The sequence below is a fragment of the Ambystoma mexicanum genome, chromosome 8, assembly GCF_040938575.1.
Source record: "Ambystoma mexicanum isolate Mex_15411 chromosome 8, UKY_AmexF1_1, whole genome shotgun sequence".
In the NCBI taxonomy this organism is placed as follows: Eukaryota; Metazoa; Chordata; class Amphibia; order Caudata; family Ambystomatidae; genus Ambystoma; species Ambystoma mexicanum.
Window position 1 is genome coordinate 1,629,078,238 of NC_090929.1, and position 18,606 is coordinate 1,629,096,843.

The 18,606-nt window shown below is 46.4% G+C and overlaps 1 protein-coding gene across 1 annotated transcript in view; it reads left to right on the forward strand.

Annotated features, from left to right (window-relative positions):
• The window catches only part of CCDC172 (coiled-coil domain containing 172), a 1,280,439-nt gene that overhangs the window by 792,916 nt on the left and 468,917 nt on the right, over window positions 1-18,606 (forward strand). Inside the window, exon 6 of the mRNA XM_069612213.1 lies at window positions 8,098-8,200. Within this exon, the coding sequence (XP_069468314.1) occupies window positions 8,098-8,200 (103 nt within the window). The remainder of the gene's footprint in view (window positions 1-8,097; window positions 8,201-18,606) is intronic.

The window sequence follows — 18,606 nt, forward strand, 5'->3', positions numbered from 1 at the left end:
CTAATTGCCCCAGATAGGGCCAGGAGGATGTGGTACCTGAACCTTCTGGACATGTCCATCTGTCCTCCAATGCGTCTTCCACAAAGAGAGAACTTTCTCTTCCGAGCGTGGGGTCGGGTTCTCCATCCAGAGGTCATGAATCTCAACCTTCACGCTTGGTTTCTGAAAGACTGAGCTACAAGGTATTTTTATAATTGAAGTGTTTCTTTGGGCCAGAAGATCAGCAACAAAGTCTCTGTACCATTGCAGTTGGAATACGTTTTGCAACTGATGCAAAGAAAAGCATGTTGATCCTTTTCTGTGTAAAACTCTGTATGTTTTATCCTTTTTTCTATCCTTAGCTAATAAGGGCCTTTGGATTGGTACCATTAAAGGCTACTTGGCGGTGCTGTCAATCTTTAAGCGCTAGTCAAAGGAATGTTCCCATTTCAAAATTCCACTGGTGACTCACTTCCTAAAAGAGCTCACTAATGTGTTCCCTCCATCTCCTTTCCAGGTTCCAGTTTGGGACCTCAATCTGGTTTTAAAATTCCTGATGTGTGCTCCATTTGAACCTCTGCACACATGTCTGTTAAGGTTGTTAACCTTCAAGACAATCCTTTTGGTAGTTCTGACATCAGCCTGTAGAGTGAGCAAGTTGCATGCACTTTCATCCAAGCCCCCCTTTACCATCTTCCACAAGGACAGGGTTGTTTTAAGGGTCAAACCCTCCTTTTTGCCAAAAATCATTTGAACTTTCATTTGAGAAAATTGTTCTGCCTTCTTTCTATCCTCCACCTCATCCTGGTAAGAAAGAGGAATGACTCCATATGTTGGACCCTAGGAGAGCGTTAAGCTTTTACATCTCCAGAATGTCTAAGTTGCGAGTTGATGACCAACTCTTTATCGGATACACAGGACACAAGCTAGGTCAGGCTGTTTCCAAACAGACCTTGTCTAGATGGATAATTCTCACAATTTCAGAATGCTACAGGCTGGCAGGTAAAGACCCTCTTGAAGGTTTGGGAGCTCATTCCACCAGGTGCATGGCCACATCTACAGCCCTTCAAAGGGGTGTTCCAATTAGAAATATCTGTGAAGCTGCAACGCGGTCTTCCATCCACACGTTTACTAAACATTACTGTCTGAATTTTTCTCATTGTCAGGATGTTACGTTTGGCAAAGCAGTACTTTGCTCTGCCCTTGAAAATGTATAAATTGTAATTCTACGCCCTCCTCCAAACATAATACTGCTTTGGGAATCTGTCAAAGATGAGGTATATGTGGGAGGACACAATCCATTCGAAGGACAAGTTACTTTCCCTTGGTAACCTTCTTTCAGATGGATGTTCCTCCCACATATTCTTCATTGCCCTCCCAACCTACCCCTCAGTAGAATTTCCTGTGCTATTACAGCTTCCGTTCCACCAAGGCTGAGTACGGTCATGCCCACATTTACGGGCGTCTCTGCTGCAAGAGGAGTAAAAACATTAATGAGGCCAACGGGCGCTGCACGCATTATATATACCCTTCGATGACATTAACCTCGACGGAGGCCTTCGAGGGACATTGACTCGACGCCATCGACGCACAGCTCCCTATGCCAAAAAGAAATTCTGAGGCAGCTGAAGCTGAACATTACATGTCAAAGATGAGGAATATGTGGGAGGAACTTCCAGTTGAAATAACATTACCAGGGTTAAATAACTTGTTTGTCTCCAACGCTTCCGCTCCTGATCTGTGACGCGCCGCCATGGAAAGGGAAACTTAGTCCTTTCTCCCTTTTCATGGTGGCCATTTTTTGTTGTTGCCCTTTTTCCTATTTTTTGATTGGCTGCCAAGGAAAGGGAGAAGGGACTATATGTAGTCCCTTCTCCTTTTCCATGGTGGCCATTCTTTTTGTTTATCTTTTTTTTTATTTTATAATGACCACCATGGAAAGGGAGAATGGACTTTGTGTTCCCTTCCATGTAGAGCTTTTTTATTTTATTTTTCTTCCATTGCAAAACGCCAGAGCCCCGGGCATTACCTGGCTCGGTAATGCCCCCCGGCTCAGGGATTATTGCTTAAATAAATACTGCTTAACTTCACGTAAACACTACATAATACATCAGTATCTCTATTGACATTGGCCAAAAGCATCACTAGTACTCTACTAGTCTAGCTATTTTAAATGTGATTAGGAATCAGGGAATCCGCACTAGCCAGCCTGAGTGCACAGAATGCAGGATTTATTTACAGATGAATGCCTGTGTTTCACTCTGCTGGTCGGCTCTTCATCCTCTGGGAATCCATGTATTAGCCGTGCCCCAGATTCCTAGCCTTTTCCCAGCACCTTGCCACATCTGTCTGCTTTCCTCCCACCTCTTTACTTGGCCATCGCCTCTGACACTGCACTCCCGGCCACGCTCCAACCTCCAGTGCCCAGCCTCATGCCAGCACCTCCCCGCAAATCGAAGAAGGCTTCAGGTGGAGCATGCTTTGATTTTCATGGTAATACCCAGTGCCATCATTATCTTTGGCTGCAAGGTATGGCCCTCACAACGTGGTCTTATTAGCTAGCATCCAGGATGGAAAGCTTGTTCTTGGACGATTAGGTTATTTGGAATGTGGTCATAAACGGGTATATTTCTGCTTTTTTCAGATAAGCTGAAAGAGGTGGTGCCTCCGGGACACATTTTAGCTTCTCTCTCCCTGACAATAGGGCTATATTAACATGTACTATCCCTTCAATATCGGCTCACACACAGTGCACCCTTTGGCCCTATGTCAGACCTGTTGTCCTGGCATGTGACCTCTGCTTCATGTATTTCTTTTTTCCCAATGCCAAATGCACCTCTATGCTCTCCATGGTCTGGTTCTAGATGGAAACCGCACGGACCATGTGCAGGGTTTTGCCCCAGCAAAATGAATGGTGACGTATGGGGACCTGATCTCACTCATCCATGATGGAGCTGCAAAATACCCTTGCGGTGTGGTAGTGCCAATGCTAGTATCTGTTCAATGCTGGAGACGCACAGGTTTGAAGTGCCTTGTCATCCAATTCTGCTTTTTAGTTTGCTGTCACACTTTTTTTGTGCCCCCTTTTCATACCGCTATTGAGTTTTATTGAATTGTATTTTGTTGCCTCTGTAGACTTGCAGCTGGCATGGAGCGTGTGGTCCAAAGCCAGAAAATCCCAAGAATTTGTGGGCCCAAGTGATGAGATGTGCTACAGCATCTCCTCACTTACACCAAAAATAGGAGTAGTCCAATTCACAAAGCGCTTCTGGATGAGCGCACATTCTGATGCCGTTTCCCCCGTTCCTTTGCTCATTTGCACAAATAAGGCGGCCTTTCTGGGCATTTAAAAGCGATACGAATTTACAAATGCGATGCGTTTTTAAATTCCCAGAAATGAGGTCCACTCCCCTGCGCCTTTTCAAACCGCTGCAGGGGCAGGCGCAATTGTCTTTTTTAAGTGTGCCTGCAGTTTAAACGTTGGTTGTCACACTTGCATTTCCATCCCTTTACCGCAGCATTTCACTTAATGGGCCCTTTAACGGCCCGTTTTTGTGAATTGCGTTCCCTAACCTGTCATACAGTAGTGTCGAGAATTGCGTTCCCTAACATGTCATACAGTAGTGTCGAGAGCACTCTCCTGGCTGCTCGAAACTGCATCATTGTGCTATTCTCCAGCCCCTCCTGAAATACTAATGTCATCTTTGAGAATGAGGTGACCTGTGAATTTCCACAATGAGCGCAAATGAAAGGAGCGTTTTCCCTCCTTTCATTTGCACTAATTTTTGAGAATCTGGCCCTTATTGTTTCATTAATGTTAATTCATTGTGGAACTGCAGAATTAAAATGTGGTTAAAATAAGCAGACTTCATTTGGGGGGAGACCAAGCAGAAGCAACTCACAGCACTCTGCACTCCTCCTCTTTCTGAGCAAAAGGGACCAGTGCTCCATTCATCCTATGTGATACTGCAGTGTTCAGATACAGGTTCAGTCAGACAGGTGCCACAACCCCACAGCAACCTCTGCCTGTAACTGCACTTCTCGCCACTTCCTTTCTATAGGCCTCATTCCGAGTTTGGCGGTAATTCTGTGCTAATTAAGCCGAATTACTGCCAAAATTGCTTACCATTACCGTCACTTGGTCCTGTGTGTTTATCATGAGATTACAAGTGGTGTTAGGGTGGTGTTAGTCCCCATTTTTGCAGTCCATAGGATTTTTGACTTTAAAGTGGAGGATTTACCTCCAGCGTGATGCTAGAGGTAAATCTTCCACTTCAACGCTAAACTCTGGATTTGGCGGGGTAGTAAAAATGGCAGCAATGGAAATTGGCGCTAACTGAATTACTGCCACCTTTTCACTGCTCTGCCAATCTTTGAAAGATGTTGTGTGTTCTTTCCTGACGAAATATCCATCTCTTCTTCCTCATGAGTTTGCAGTGGTCTCTCTGCCTTTCCTTTTCCTCGTTTCTTTCCTCTCCCACTGCAGCTTCTTCTTTAAACTCCTTTTGTCCTTTCCCCTTTCTTACCCTGGCCTCCTCGCTGGTTTGCCACACCCTTTTACCTTTCATCTCCTTCCTCTCTTCCTTCCTGTTTTTATTCCTTGCTCCACCTCCACCTCACTCCTTATATTGTTCTCCCTTTTTTCCTCCACTGTTTCCACCATTCCTCCTTCCCTAGTTCTCTTCAACTTTCTATCTCTCCTGTCTTTTCCCTGGTACTCCTTGAATCATTCTTTATTTGCACTCACTCCTTCCTCCTCCTTTCTGTCTTTGACCGGCCACTTTTCCCCCTATTCTCGTGCATCCCTTTTCTTCCCAATGCCCGAAGTAGTCCCCCTTCTCCTAGTATCCCCTTTCTTTGGGGCCCTCCTTAGGGCCATCCTCTTATTTTCATTTTGCTTACTCGCTCTTTCCCTGCTCCTCCCCACTGGTCCGTTCTTCTTTTTTTCCACTCTGCTCTCTTCAGCCCCATCCTCTTCTGAAGCTCTGACTTCCTGCAAGCATCCACATTCTCCCTCCAGGGTACACCACCATCTTGAAGGCAGACATTTTCATCACTGCTGTCATTGGCTGGCAGTGCCACATCTCGTGCAACTGTGTCCATGTGTGCAAATCCGGTCAGCCCGTAGCATAATTGGCTAGGCTTGGGAGGCTCGTCCTTGTCCACCAATGACACCAATGTGGGACTAGGGTATGTGAAGGCATCATGAAGTAATACACAGACAACACATTCACTTTTCTATAACATGGTTTATTCTTCTGAGATGTCAGGATGGAGTAAGGCCTACCTTGCCCTATGCTAAGGTGGGATTTCCCTAACTAAGGACGCTAAGCTGTGTCATTAAGTTCAACTCAAAAGTCTGCCTGTGTCCAAAACCTATACTTGCCCTAACAACTAGAGATGTATAAGGTGTAGGGATGTCAGCAGCAAAAGAAACAGTGTTCCAACATATTGTTCTGAGCTTCTTCCAGCTCCTGGCTTGCTTTTCAGTTTCCCCTTCCCCAAGTTCAAAACAGTTCCAACAGGCCTTACTTGGTCTATACACAGTTGTCGGACCACGCAACCGATAACCCTTGGCACTTTGTTAGACTTATATGTTCTCTGAAACTTTGTCATTAGACGACATTCAATTCGTTTTTTTCTGTGGCAGTCTCTTGGCTATGCTACAACGTGATATTCACACAACTTACTCTGTGGTGTTTATTTTTTTACACTACCTTGCTTTCACATTGTCCATTAGTGCTTATCACTTGCTTTGCACTTGGTTCATAGGTGATCATTTCTGGCTTTCACATTGTTCAAACTTTCACATTCTCTATCAATGCTTTTTACTTGTTTGCACTTCGTTCATGAATGCACTTCACTTTCTTTTCACTCATGCAGTATTTTCATATACTTTTCATATCTTTTTTAGTTCGGTATTCAAGAATACTGTTTGCATTTCAAAAGAACTTTGCAGCTTCTTTCGATATTCAAAATTCTTCCATTCGGTCTACAAACCCAATTGTTAAATGTTTCCATCCGATCTGCATTTCCATCTGCCCAATGCCAGCTCCTGAAACACTCAGATATGAGTGTTCCCTTTCTTTCACTCACTGGTGTATGGTCGCTGCTCCGGACGTCTTCTTTCTCCTCATTGGCTTTTGTTCGCTCCCCTTCGGCTTGTAGGGAGCTCTGGCGAGCAGCGCTCGCTGCGTTGGAACGTTGCTGAAGCGTTCTGCCCAATCTGTAGTCTTCCGTGTCCCACAGCTCCGACTGTGGACACACGGCACAGGGCATTGCAGGTGTCTCAACACGCTTGTGGCCCGTTCGGGCCCAAACGTCTCTCGCCCTCTCTGCAACACACAGCATCCTTTTCACCAGCCCCTCTCCAGCCTGCTGCACGTTGGGCTGCTGCGTCCTTCTCACCAGGCGGGGTTCACGCTCTCTCTTGCCAGTCTCTCATTTTATGTACCTGTAGCCTCTTAAATTGTTGCAGGTGCAAGTCCTTTGACTGGCCATAGTTAAATCTATTAACGGGCCATGTCTGCCCATTGTCATAGTATTCGTCCATAGTCTTCTTCCTTGTCTCAGTATCAGAGTTGTGTGAATGAATGCAAGTGTGCATAACTCCCAATTTCCTCCTCCTTGTCCCAGTCTTTAAGGAATATGATTGTGGGACAGTTTGTGTGTGTGAAAGAGGAAACGACTGACAATAACCCACGAAGGCAGGGGGAGGGTAGGGTGCACTCTGTCAAGGGAAAGGGGGATACCCTGGCTCACATAAAGACATCCTCTCCCCACTCCACAAGGTCCCACCACCCATGTGATCCTCCCTCGCATATCCACCCCCAGGGTTGGGATCCAAGAGCGGTGGCCTTTCCCTGGCCACCTGACAGGAGGATCCAGTGGGTGTAGATGTGAGGATGCCCTCAGGTTCCTCACAGGTCATACTCACAATGCAGATTGAGGTTCCGTCAAGAAGTTCTATCATTGTACGATCAGGTGTTCCAGCACTGGACATGGCCTGACAGCCACGTACCTCTTGCTCACCAGCATTCAGACCCTCCTTCAGTCCCTGCCCGCCATGCTCTAGCATTCACCATGTCAGCCTTCGCTATTGCTCTTCTGGTCTTTTTCACCTGATCAGTGTGGGACTACGAGTGGGAACTGTTAACCCATCAAGTGACCGTGTAATGTTTTCTGTTCAAGCACTGATTTCTGTCGAGATTGTCCTTGTATGCAGCACTGAGTTGTTCCTGACACCTATGTGTGATGAGGCCAACAGCCAATACGATTATTTGTCTGGGATGTGGCTCATGTTTAGCTGGGGAAAGGGCAATGTCTGCTGTTCAGAGGCTAAGATATAACCTGGCCCACGCTACATCTGGCTCATTGCAGAATTTACATACCAAGATGTCTACATTCAGAGGTCAGAGAAGAAGAATGTTTTTTATTGCTAGTGGATATGATTCTTTGCAGCTTAGAGTTTGGGGGCATTTTCCAAAATCCCTTTTCTGAAAACTGATGATCACTAACTGATGTAAGGATCAGGAACTCTGCAGGCGGTACTGTCAGCTAAACCTCTTTGAAGCCTGATTCCCCACAGACCGAAGAGGGGTGTTTCAATTTAGGTTAAGTGAACGTGCTTTGCTCCAAGTCAAAGAGGCTTGGCAATTGTTAAATTAAGAACATTACTTCTGTTAATCCACGTTTCCAAATAATATACAAATATGTTATGCTATTGCAAAAGATCTGTCTGAAGCCTCTATTTCTAATTTGTTACTCCTTAAATTGTTGTTCCTTAAATTTTTAATTTGTTCTTTTGCTCTACGTGTTTTAAAATGATGCTGCTGTTGTTACCTTAACACACATTTTATTATATGCTGGAGATATAATTTGTATACTTCTGATGTACAACTCTGAGGAAAAAACAAATAAGAATGTGCTTCTAAAACAAACATTTCCAAACCTTCCTTCGTTTTTTAAAATCAATTTTTGCTTGAGAACTGAACATAAGTGAGTAGTCGTTAAGTTGTATGGAGTAAATTCCAATGAAACCAGTTCAGAAAATCTTCAATTCCTATAGTTCTTGAAAAAACAGACCCTCATGCTAACTGAAATGTTGCTTGTGTTCAGATATCGAAGATGAGTTAAACAAAGCTATCATGACTACAAAATATCTTGAAGAAGAAAGGGTCAAAGTAAGCCAAAAGCCCCAGTCAGATCCAGAATGTTTAAGGTAAGAGCAAGCGTTAACCTTCATCTAAAGTCTTTATTGTTGCTGAATTTTCCACCTTCTAGATATTCCAATAACTTTCAAAGAGGTTAACAGCGCCAATGTGAATTTCCCATCATTTCTTTTACTCAATAAATCTTCATCTTACGTTTTCATACGTTTTCCTCGTGAAAGTCTGCAGAGCATGGACATGAATACAGTGATCTTTTATGTAGAATTGGGCAGTTTCACAATACCATCCATACAAATAGAGGGTTCAATAGTTACCAATGAATATAATTGACCATCCCCCATTTGTTACACTCACTTAAAGAGTCAATAGTAGTGAAATTGTCGCAACCAAGGTCTTCAGCCAGATCCATGTGTACCATCCATTATGTACTCCATCTAGCACACCATTCAGGTTATAATAGTGTACTAGGGAAGTTAAGATTACAAACTCCCCACATTTTATTTGGCCAGGTTTTGGTTTCAAATTTGTATCTTCATAATCTTCCTTGCTATGTCAAGAGTCGAGAAAGTGCTTGAGGGTATGTGTACTCTCAACAGGTTTCATTTCACTATGTATGTCAGAACTGTTCACTGCGCTGATATACACTAGATGAAAAGCCGCTGACCTGAAAGTTGTGACCGTCATAAAGAACTAACATCGAGACAGAGATCCTTCCTGCTGGATTTGTTTTACTCTTTTTTTCATTCAAACCTCTTGATTGTCAATCCGGATTCATAGCATGTAGGTCCACGTTTCAGTGTGTACCGTGGTTGGAGCAGATCCAACTTTGGAACTGAAACATTAGTTATACAAGTGTCAAACATGAATTTGTTAAAATACATTTGAACAATTAAATTGGATATGTTTGTTGTAATTACTATGATGGACCTTGTCCACACTACTTATTTTGGATCCTACTAGAGTGTTGACCTAGAAAGATGAGATATTAAACTATAAATACACTCCTGCATAATTCCTTCCCTGCCCATCGGGCTAATTACAACTTGGTGCCTCTTTCATCTCTTGTGTTGCCCACCTGAGTTTACAAAAATAAGATGCAGCTGATCAGGGCATATGGATAAACATTGCACCAAGTTTCTTTCCCTTTATGTGTATAATATTTCTAAGTTTCTAAAATTCAACCTCTTCTCTTTGTGCTTGGGTAAGTATGATGACACATTATGCAATACAATGTATTGGGCTGTGTGAGATTTATTTTAACTATTCACTTATCTATTTATTTTGGTTTGGGGGAGCATTCTTATACCATAAAGCAGCTTTCTGCACTACACACCGCAGAAGAGAACTGATATTGTCAGACAACAAGCTGGGAGGGAATTATCATCAAGCGTGAGGAGTTCCATAATAGAACCACTTTCAGGGAGAAGGCCCTGTCTCTCAACATAGCTCTCTGAATCTGAGAGCTTATCTGGAACCAATCTCCAGCTAAACCAATGGCATAATTAGGCAAATGGTGTGAAATGTTGTGCAGAGATACTGATGGCATTGAAAGTGTAAAGACTGATGAAGTGCACAGAGGCCTTAAAGCTGTCTCTCTGTATCACTGGAAGCTAATACCTTTGTTGGATTATTAGGGCTATGTATTAGGACTAGTATTAGGGTATCGGACTCAGCCAGATGTACATGACTTTCTCTATGTGATGATTATGTTGCAGCTAAACTGGCAACTGTTTAGGCATGTTTATGCAAATACTGTTTGCACTTACCCTTGCACCTGCCACCTGCTGGCCGCATTTTTTGTTATTGTTTTGATCCCATGTACAGCACTGCCCCCTCCCCTTTCCCCTGGCACTTTTCCCCTCCCCCCTCCACTGCACGATCTCAATGTCACGTGGCCTAGTAAGATCGTTGTCTCTGTCCTCCCTCTGTTCCCCCTTCCCTTCCTTGCCTCGTCATGACTTGAAACACTTGTGTATAGGCGCATTTCAAATGCCATATTGTAATATTCCCTAAGTGGACCGCCTCACGCTACACTCTCGGTCACGCCGCAGCATTCACATAAGAAGAGACCGACGAGGAGCTGGGGTGCAACACTTGTTTATTATTCATGCAACAACTGCCAGGACTTGGAGCCTCCTCTCATTACTCATCCCCTTCCCTTTGCCCCCGGGTCCTTCCCACGTGACATGGGTGTCATGATGACACCAAACCCCCCATTACTAAACACAAAGTCCTGCTCTCAGTTCATTTCTTCAATGAGGCAGTGAGGTTTCTTTCGGGTTCTCTGAGGTCGGGTGTCCATCGGGGTGGATTGGCCTGGGGTGGTTCCTTGTAGCCTCTCGCTCTGTGAATCCTCTCTATCCCCATCGTATGGGGCGTCCCAAGTGTGGCAAGTGTCAGTGAAACTCTTATCAGCAGTTTGCACGACTCCGGGCATTCGCCTGAAGTCGGAGGAGTTTCTTGTTGTGGATCCCCGTTCTCCTTCTGCGGTGACGAACGATCCTCTTGTTTTGATGACAGTGAGGGGTTCCTCATTGAATGGGGCCATGTTCTTGCGGTTCTGTGGCTGTCGGACGATCACGATATCCCCTGGTGATAGGTTGCTTTCTTTGGCCCTTCGGGAGGTGTCAGCGGCCTTCTTCATGCCTTCTTTCATGAGGGTGTCTTTCCTTCGCATCTCATGATCGTCCTCATATTAGTCTTCATCTGCTGTGACGTGTGGTAGGCGTGTCCTGATTACTCTTCCGAACATTACTTCTGACAGTGTTTTCCCAGTGGTGCTGTGAGGGGTATTTCGGTAATCTCGCATGAGCTGGTATAGTAGTTTCTCCACGGGCTCTCCTGTGAGTCGCACAATTTGGGTTGTGCGCTTGATGTTGCTGTCATGATGCCTGCTCCCGGGGAGCCGGTTCAAGCCCTGCGTCCCCGAAAGCGGACATCCAGTCCCCAAGGAAGGACCCAGCAACCCCATATAGGGGCCCTTTGGACAGTGTACTGGCGCCTATGGCGCCAGGCTCATAAAAGACATCAGTCCTGGCGCCATAGGCGCCAGGCTCAATATGGGAGTGCTTGGGTGCACTTACCTGATGCAGACCATGCTGCAGGATCCCGGCCTCCTTGAGGCCTGAAAGGAACTACTTTACCTGTGGGACTAATTTACCATCCGGGCGTGGTCGGGGAAGGATAAATACCTGATTGGAGGAAGGATACATACCTGGAGCTTCTCCCAAGGCTATTTAAACCCCACCCGAACAGCCACACGTGCTTCGCGTTGTTCTGCATCTAGCAGCTGGACGCTCACCGTGTCTGCTCCTGCATCCTGACTTCTGCCACGCCTGCCAGCATCCTGGATCACCTGCAAAGGAAGAGAAGAAGAGAGCAGAAGAAGGAAAAGTCCTTACCTGCTAATTCCACATCCCGGAGACATCTCGCGACAATCCTGAAAAGGAAGACTTTAATTTAAAAGCTCATCGCGTCGATCGCTGCAGCGCCGCATTCCTCTCATCTTTACAGGGCGCCTCCATGTTCAGCAGCGATCATCCGGATTCGCAGTCACGCCCCAGCGCCTAGGGAGAAAAAGACCAGAACAAAAGGTGAGAGAGAGAAGGGAATAAGGAAAGCTAAATCTCCATGTTAAGACTTACCTGTTGATTCATTCCCTCTTTATTTCGGGTCCGCGCCGCATCCTGGCATTTCTGGACCCCGGCCCCTAAGGGGAAAAAGAGACATCAGCGTTAATGAGCGAATGAAAAGACATTACCAAAAAAACGCTCATTAAAGACTTACCTGATTTCTACAAGGATTTCACCTCTCATCTCGGGTCGGTGCATGTTCCCCGGCATTCCGTACCCCGGCCCCTATGGGGAAAAAGACACTAGCATTAGTACATTAATGCATGGACACAAGGGGGACCTCTTATCAAAAAAGTTACCTGGAAGCCAAGCAAGTTTGGTTCTCACCAATCCGAAAATCCAGTGAAGTAACTGGATACCAACGCTTCCCTGCATCAGAAGCAGGATGGAGAGCTCGTCCTTCCAGACCCTAAGGTGAGACGCTACGAGAAATGACAGAAGGGTTTCGAGGAGGGTGAGAGGGGAAAGTGGGAGGCCGATTGCATTACCCCGCAGACAGTTAATCCCCTATTTTCGCCTACAGAAGGATACTTCTGCGAGCCGGACAAGCCAGATTTGGGGGCCCGGTCCAGTCCGTCTTCCGAACCCTGCGCATCACCTTAGAAGAGGTCACAGCAGCGCGAACCTGGCCAGCGCCTCCGTGTTGAGTCAGGTGAGCGTAACAGTTGCTCATAAATCTTTCTACCGTGCCATTGACCTGAGGCCACAGAGGTGTTATTTTTCTATATCGGAATCCCATGTACTCTGCAAATGTTTTGAAGTCCTGTCCAGTGAACGGGGGCCCGTTGTCGGATTTCACTACCTTGGGAACTCCGTAGGTGGCGAACATCCTGTCTAGTGCTGGAATTGTATGATGAGCTGCCGTGGACGGCACTATTTGTAGATCAGGATATCTCGAGTATTCGTCAACCGCCACTAATATGTACTCTCCCCCTTCCATTGGCCTAAAGTGGTCGATTGCTATTTCCTCTCATGTTCCTTCCGGCAGCGCCGTCATGCACAACGGTTCGCGGTTGGTGTGGGGTTTCATGACTGCGCATGTGGGGCAGTTCTTGAGTACTTCTTCTACTAGCGTGTCTAGTTGGGGGAACCACAGTTTTTGTCTTAGCATTCTTTTAGTGGACACTTAGCCCCTGTGTCCCTCGTGGGCTAGCTCCAAGATTTTTCCTCTTAACTTGCGTGGTATTACGAGTTTGGTTCCTTTTAGCAATAGAGCCCCTTCAGACTTTGCGAGTTCCTCTTTTACTGCCAAAAAGCATGTTATGTCTTGTCTCGTGTCTTTGCCTACGGTCTCCTTGAGCTGTTTTGCTTGTTTCCATCGTCCCGTTTCCAGGCACCTCATTATGATCTGCACTCCTTGATCTGCGTTGGATTCACGAGTGATTTGGTCCATGTCAAGGCCCTGGGGCGTGTTGCTCTGGATGACGTACCTTATGTTTTGGTCTGCTATGGATAGCTCTGTTTCACATTTTCCTCGCGGGTGTCGGGAGCGAAAGTCTGCAGGGTTCTGTTCTTTTCCTGGCCTGTGTGTTATGGTGAATTGGTAGTCCTGGAGGCGGAGTGCCCACCTTGCTATTCTGGGAGGCATTTTGGCTTGGGGGTTGCCGTATATGAAGATCAGTGCTTGGTGGTCCGTGACCACCATGAATGGTTTGCCGTAAAGAAACAGGTGGAAATGTTCGCAGGCCCAGACCACTGCTAATCCTTCCTTCTCGGCCTGAGAATATGCTTGCTCGGTCTTCGAGAGACTTCAGCTGGCGTATGACACGATGTGTTTTACGTGTCCTTCTTTGTCGTCCAGTTGCGTGAGGATGGCTCCCTGGCCAACCGGGCTGGCATCTACGATGAGTTCCGTGGTTTTATTTGGGTCAAAGTAGGCCATGTTTTTGGTGTCCGAGATGCGGTCCTTGATGATTTGAAATGCTTCCTGACACTGAGGTGACCAGATAAATTCAGTGTTGAGTTTGGTTAGAGCCCTGAGGGGTTCAAAGACGGACGCAAAGTCTCTGATGTACCTTTTGCAGTAGCTTGCGAGTCCTAGGAAAAATCTACGGTCTGAGGTGGTGGTGGGTGGATTAGCTTCCCTGAGTGCGCTGACTTTCTCTGGGTCTGGTGTCATGCCCTTCTCTGAAAAGATGTGCACAAAAACCGGAGAATTCTTTTTTGGAATTCACTTTTTTCTTTGTTTAGTGTGCGTTGGGCCTCTTCCAAGGCCATGCATACTCTCATCAGCGTGTAATCATGTTGTTCTTGTGTTTGGCCAAAGACCAGGATGTCGTCGCTGTAGTTTAGGCAGTTGGGCACGTGCTTGATGACGTTATGGATTTCTGCCTGAAAGATTTCGACCACGGATGATACACCGAAACTCAGTCGCTTGTATTGGAATAGCCCAAGGTCCGTGACAAAAGTTGTTATGTAGCGGGACTTCTTGCTGAGTTCTAGCTGGTGGTATCCCTTGTTCAGGTCTAATTTAGAGAAGACTGTCGCTCCATTTAGGAGATGCACCATGTCAGTGATTCGAGGGGCTTGGTGGCGTTCTCTCAGGATGGCTTCATTTGGTCTTCTCATGTCTACGCATATTCAGATGGCAGGTGAGTCTCTTTTGGGCACTGGTACTATGGGGGAGACCCACGGTGTGGGGCCTTCAACGGGCTCTATGATGTCTGCCTCCAATAGCTGTGTTAGCTCGTCTTCGACTTGTTTCTGGATGTTGATGGGAATTCCCCAATGGTGTTGGGCTACTGGTGGGACATCGGTGTCTATGTGCAGCTTGATTTGTCTGTTCTTCAGCTTCCCCAGGCCTTTGAACAGTGAGGGAAAAACCTGCTCAATGCTTGCAGTTGGGTCCAGATATGTATGCACCATGAGTCGGTACAGTATGTGGATCAGCCCCATTTCTATGGCCGCTTGGTAGCTTAGGATGCATCCGCTTTCCGTGGCGGCTTCCAGCACGTGCATGGGGATGTCCTTTTCATGGTCTTTGTAGCGGCATGACGCCACGAAGAATCCTTTGCAGGCCAGCGGTAATTTTGAACTGTAGGGGAAGATGAGATGCTGATTGTAGGCGAGGGGCATTTGGTATGCGTTTGTACACCTCTTCGCTGATCACGTTAACGGTTGCTCCGGTGTCTATTAGGAACTCGGCTGTTGTTTGGTTGATTTGTATCACGAGTATAGGGCTATGTGTTCTTTCGCCGTGTTGTTGCCTAGCGTGTATAGGTATCCCTTCCTTTTTGGTTCTTCTGGGTGTCTCTCTTGTCTGCGGGCGCTTTCTTCTGATGATGCACTTGAGGCACTGTCGGACTGCAATTGTTCCACGAGGCACCTAATTTATCGCCTGGGCCTCCTTCTTGGCCTGGGTGGAGTGCTCTTGCTTTACCTCCATTCTCTTCTCTCTTGTCTTCTTTCAGGTTGTTCCTCTTAGCGTCTGTGGCGAGCCATGTCCTGGGGTGGGTGTGTTGTTCGGTGATGGGTCGTCTGACTCTGTTCTTGTTCTAGTGTGAACCTCCCGTTTTTTCCCCTTACTTTCATTTTGCTGCGGAATATTAGGCACACTGCTTTGTAGTGGTTTTCTCCGCCGCAGGCAGAGCATGTTTGGCCCATGGCAGGGCATGATCCCTCATGTGGGTATTCGTGCCCACACCCGTAACAGAAAGGGTTGCCGTTGTTTCTTGCCACGGCCTCTAGCCTGTTGATGTTTTCCTGTTTTCCTTGTGTGATTTTATATCATCAAGGCCCTCCACTTGTGCTGCGAGGGCAGCGTCCGAGCGGGCCAGTCTTAATATTTCTTCTAGGGTTCGCGGTTGTTGTAGCAGTCGTTTTCGGAAGTCTGCACTTTCGCACCCTACTATGATCTGTGATCTGAGTGCCTCGTTGTTTGAGTTGTTGTTGAAATCACAGTGTTTTAATCTCAGCCTTAACCTCATTACAAACACGTCCATGGTTTCACCCTTATTTTGTTTTGTGGTGTGAAAAATGTGTCTTTCATAGTCCACGTTTGTGTGGGGTGTGAAGTAGTCTGTGAGAACTGTTTTCAGGTTGGTGTATGTGTCTATGGAGCTTTCTGGTATCTCATCCAGGATATCCCTCATGTTTGACCCCACTGCATGATTGAGTAGGCTGTGTTTTTGTTCATCTTCCAATGGCCGAGCCGCTTTTAGGCACACTTCAAAATCCCTTAGCCACCTTTTCCATCGTGACCCAAGTGTGCTGGTGTCAGAGAGGTCAAAGTTGGATGGCAGTTGGGATAGTAGGCTGTCATCTTTTTGTGTGGTGGTCTTGCGGGGGTCACTGGCACTGTCAGTGACTCCTCTTCTGAGATGCTCATGGGAAGATTTCTTCTCCTTTTGGCGATTGCTTACTATCAGCGAGTCCCTTGGCCCTCTGATGCCACTCTGTGGGCGTTGTGCTGTGGTCACGGTGTGACAGTTGTAGGCTTATATGGCCTTTGCGCTGTTGTGGAGGCCCAGGTGGGGGCTCTGTTGTTTGGGGCCTCTGCGTTGCAGTAGTGATTTGGCGGGCTTGTGAGGGCCCAAAATGGCGGGCTGTCGGGTGAGGATGAGCGCGTTGCTCTCTTATCCATTCTTTTTCCTTTTCTTCTTTTTTTTTTTTGTTCGCGTTGGAGCGGGTGGGGCACACCTCCACCGCTCTTTTCGGAGCGTTTCTTCCTCTGTTGCTGTCGGTGGGAGGCCTGTGCTCCTCGACCACCCGGATTTCCACGAGCGAGGTGACGCTGCTCCACCCGCTGATGTTGTTGAGCACGTAGTCCCTCCTGGATTCGTGCTGTTGTCATCGGCGGGAGGTGTTCTACCCTCGACCGCCCGGGTTTCCCAACGCGGGGAGCTGCTGCTCCACCCGCAGTGTTCAGTGCGTGAGCCGTCCCAGCTGGGCTCACAAGGGGTGTCCTGCTGGTGGTGTCCTTTGCGCTCACACCCACCCCTTCCTGGGGCTGCTTGCAGGACTGGCGTCTCGCGTCTCCAGTGACGCGATGTGGCGCGCCACGAGCGTGGGGTCTCTGAGGTGGCAGGCTTGGCGGGGTTCGCAATCCTACTTCGTCGCCAATGTAATATTCCCTAAGTGGACTGCCTCACGCTACACTCTCGGTCACGCCGCAGCATTCACGCAAGAAGAGACCGACGAGGAGCTGAGGTGCAACACTTGTTTATTCATGCAACAACTGCCTGCATTTACCTGGGCAGAGGGGGATTGGGAACCGAGCTGGACGAGCGGCCCACATGACGACTGGGGCCAGATGTCAGCGTCCAGATACCTGACCCGTCTGTCGGGAGCAGGACATGCATTTCTGAAAGATAAAACTGCAAGAATTGTGCATTAATACAGCTCCCTACTTCTCCTAGGTATTTTCCGTGTCTTCCTTTTGATGATATCCGATCTCCACTCATTGAGAGCGGGTTTCTGTGTCATCGCTTTAGCAATAAAAGGCAAAGCCAAGGCAGGCTACCACAGAAGCCAATGGATGCACTTAAAAATTGAAAAGTAATTGGGAAAATATGTTTACAGGTATTTGCCAGAGCTGCAAGGAATGTGCCTACTATGTTATTGTTCTTTTGTGCAGCAACTGCTGGTTGAATTCTTGGAGCTTATTCTACTCTCTAGCGCAGCCATAATTGAATCAGGGATTAATATTGGACACAAATCGGCTAAATAGTAAAAAAGTTTTAAAGGTGGAAGAATTGTTTTGCTTATTGTCTAGTTCTCTTATTGCTAATGATAGTAATGTGTCTTCAGTAATAGCTTCTCTTAATGGACTGGAGTGTCCCCTTGTATATTTTTATTTGGTCCCTGTGCAAGGTTTTTGGTATGGACTAATAGTTTGTCTGGCAACGTTTCTCGGGTGCACAAGTACTCAAGATTGTAATTTTTTGGTTCCGAGTTCTCCTGAGAACCATTTAGCATTAGTCAACACAGTGAATCGTGGGGATACTGCTGGTTGTGGGCACTCGTATCTGGGTGGGCGGTATGGCTTGCCCTCCACTGCTCTGTGGCCTAGACACAGACCATCTTACAAAGAGATCTGTACAATACCTTTGACACACACCTACAAGCAAGTATATCTTAAGCCTTTCAGGCTGTGTTTTGTAACCTGCCAACTATAGGTGATGGATTAGAACCCTCCTTCGTTGCCCAACATGTTCTCTAGTCTCTCATAGGGCGTTTTCTCCCAGCCTACAAGGAATGGACTTCAGCAGTCTCTCTTCTGGTTCTGCTTTTCTGTGAGTGATCCCTGCCTGTGTCTAAGAGATACTCCTTAGATGGATTTTGAGTTTCTCTTAGCCTATTGTTCCCATGAGTACTACTGATTAAATCTACACAGAAGCAAAGCTAACTTGCATTTTTCTCTACGACTGACCTTCCCACCCCTCTCTCTTCCAGATCCATTGGGGCGTCAGCGGACCATGCAAATGGCAGAAGTTTGTGGAATAAATCCCAGTAACATAACATAACATTAGGCCTGTAAAATGACTGTAAAGCATTTTTATGGGGTATTAACATGAACAATCAATCCAAAATGATATCGGGCATGGTTATAATGGGACAAAAAGTAAATCTGACAATGGGAGAAAAAAGGTGGCCCACGTTTGCAGTTCCCGAATACTGTACACGTGGTAACTGACATAAAATATGGCAAATAGTGCATTTTATTATTTATTTATTGTTATACATTTTAAAACACATTATCAATTTTAAAAAAGTACAGACCCCTAAAACTTACATTTCATAACAACATTAAACATTGATTCTAAGAAATACCCAAACTTTTAAAATATTGCACGACACATACTGTACTCAAACAAATAATTCCA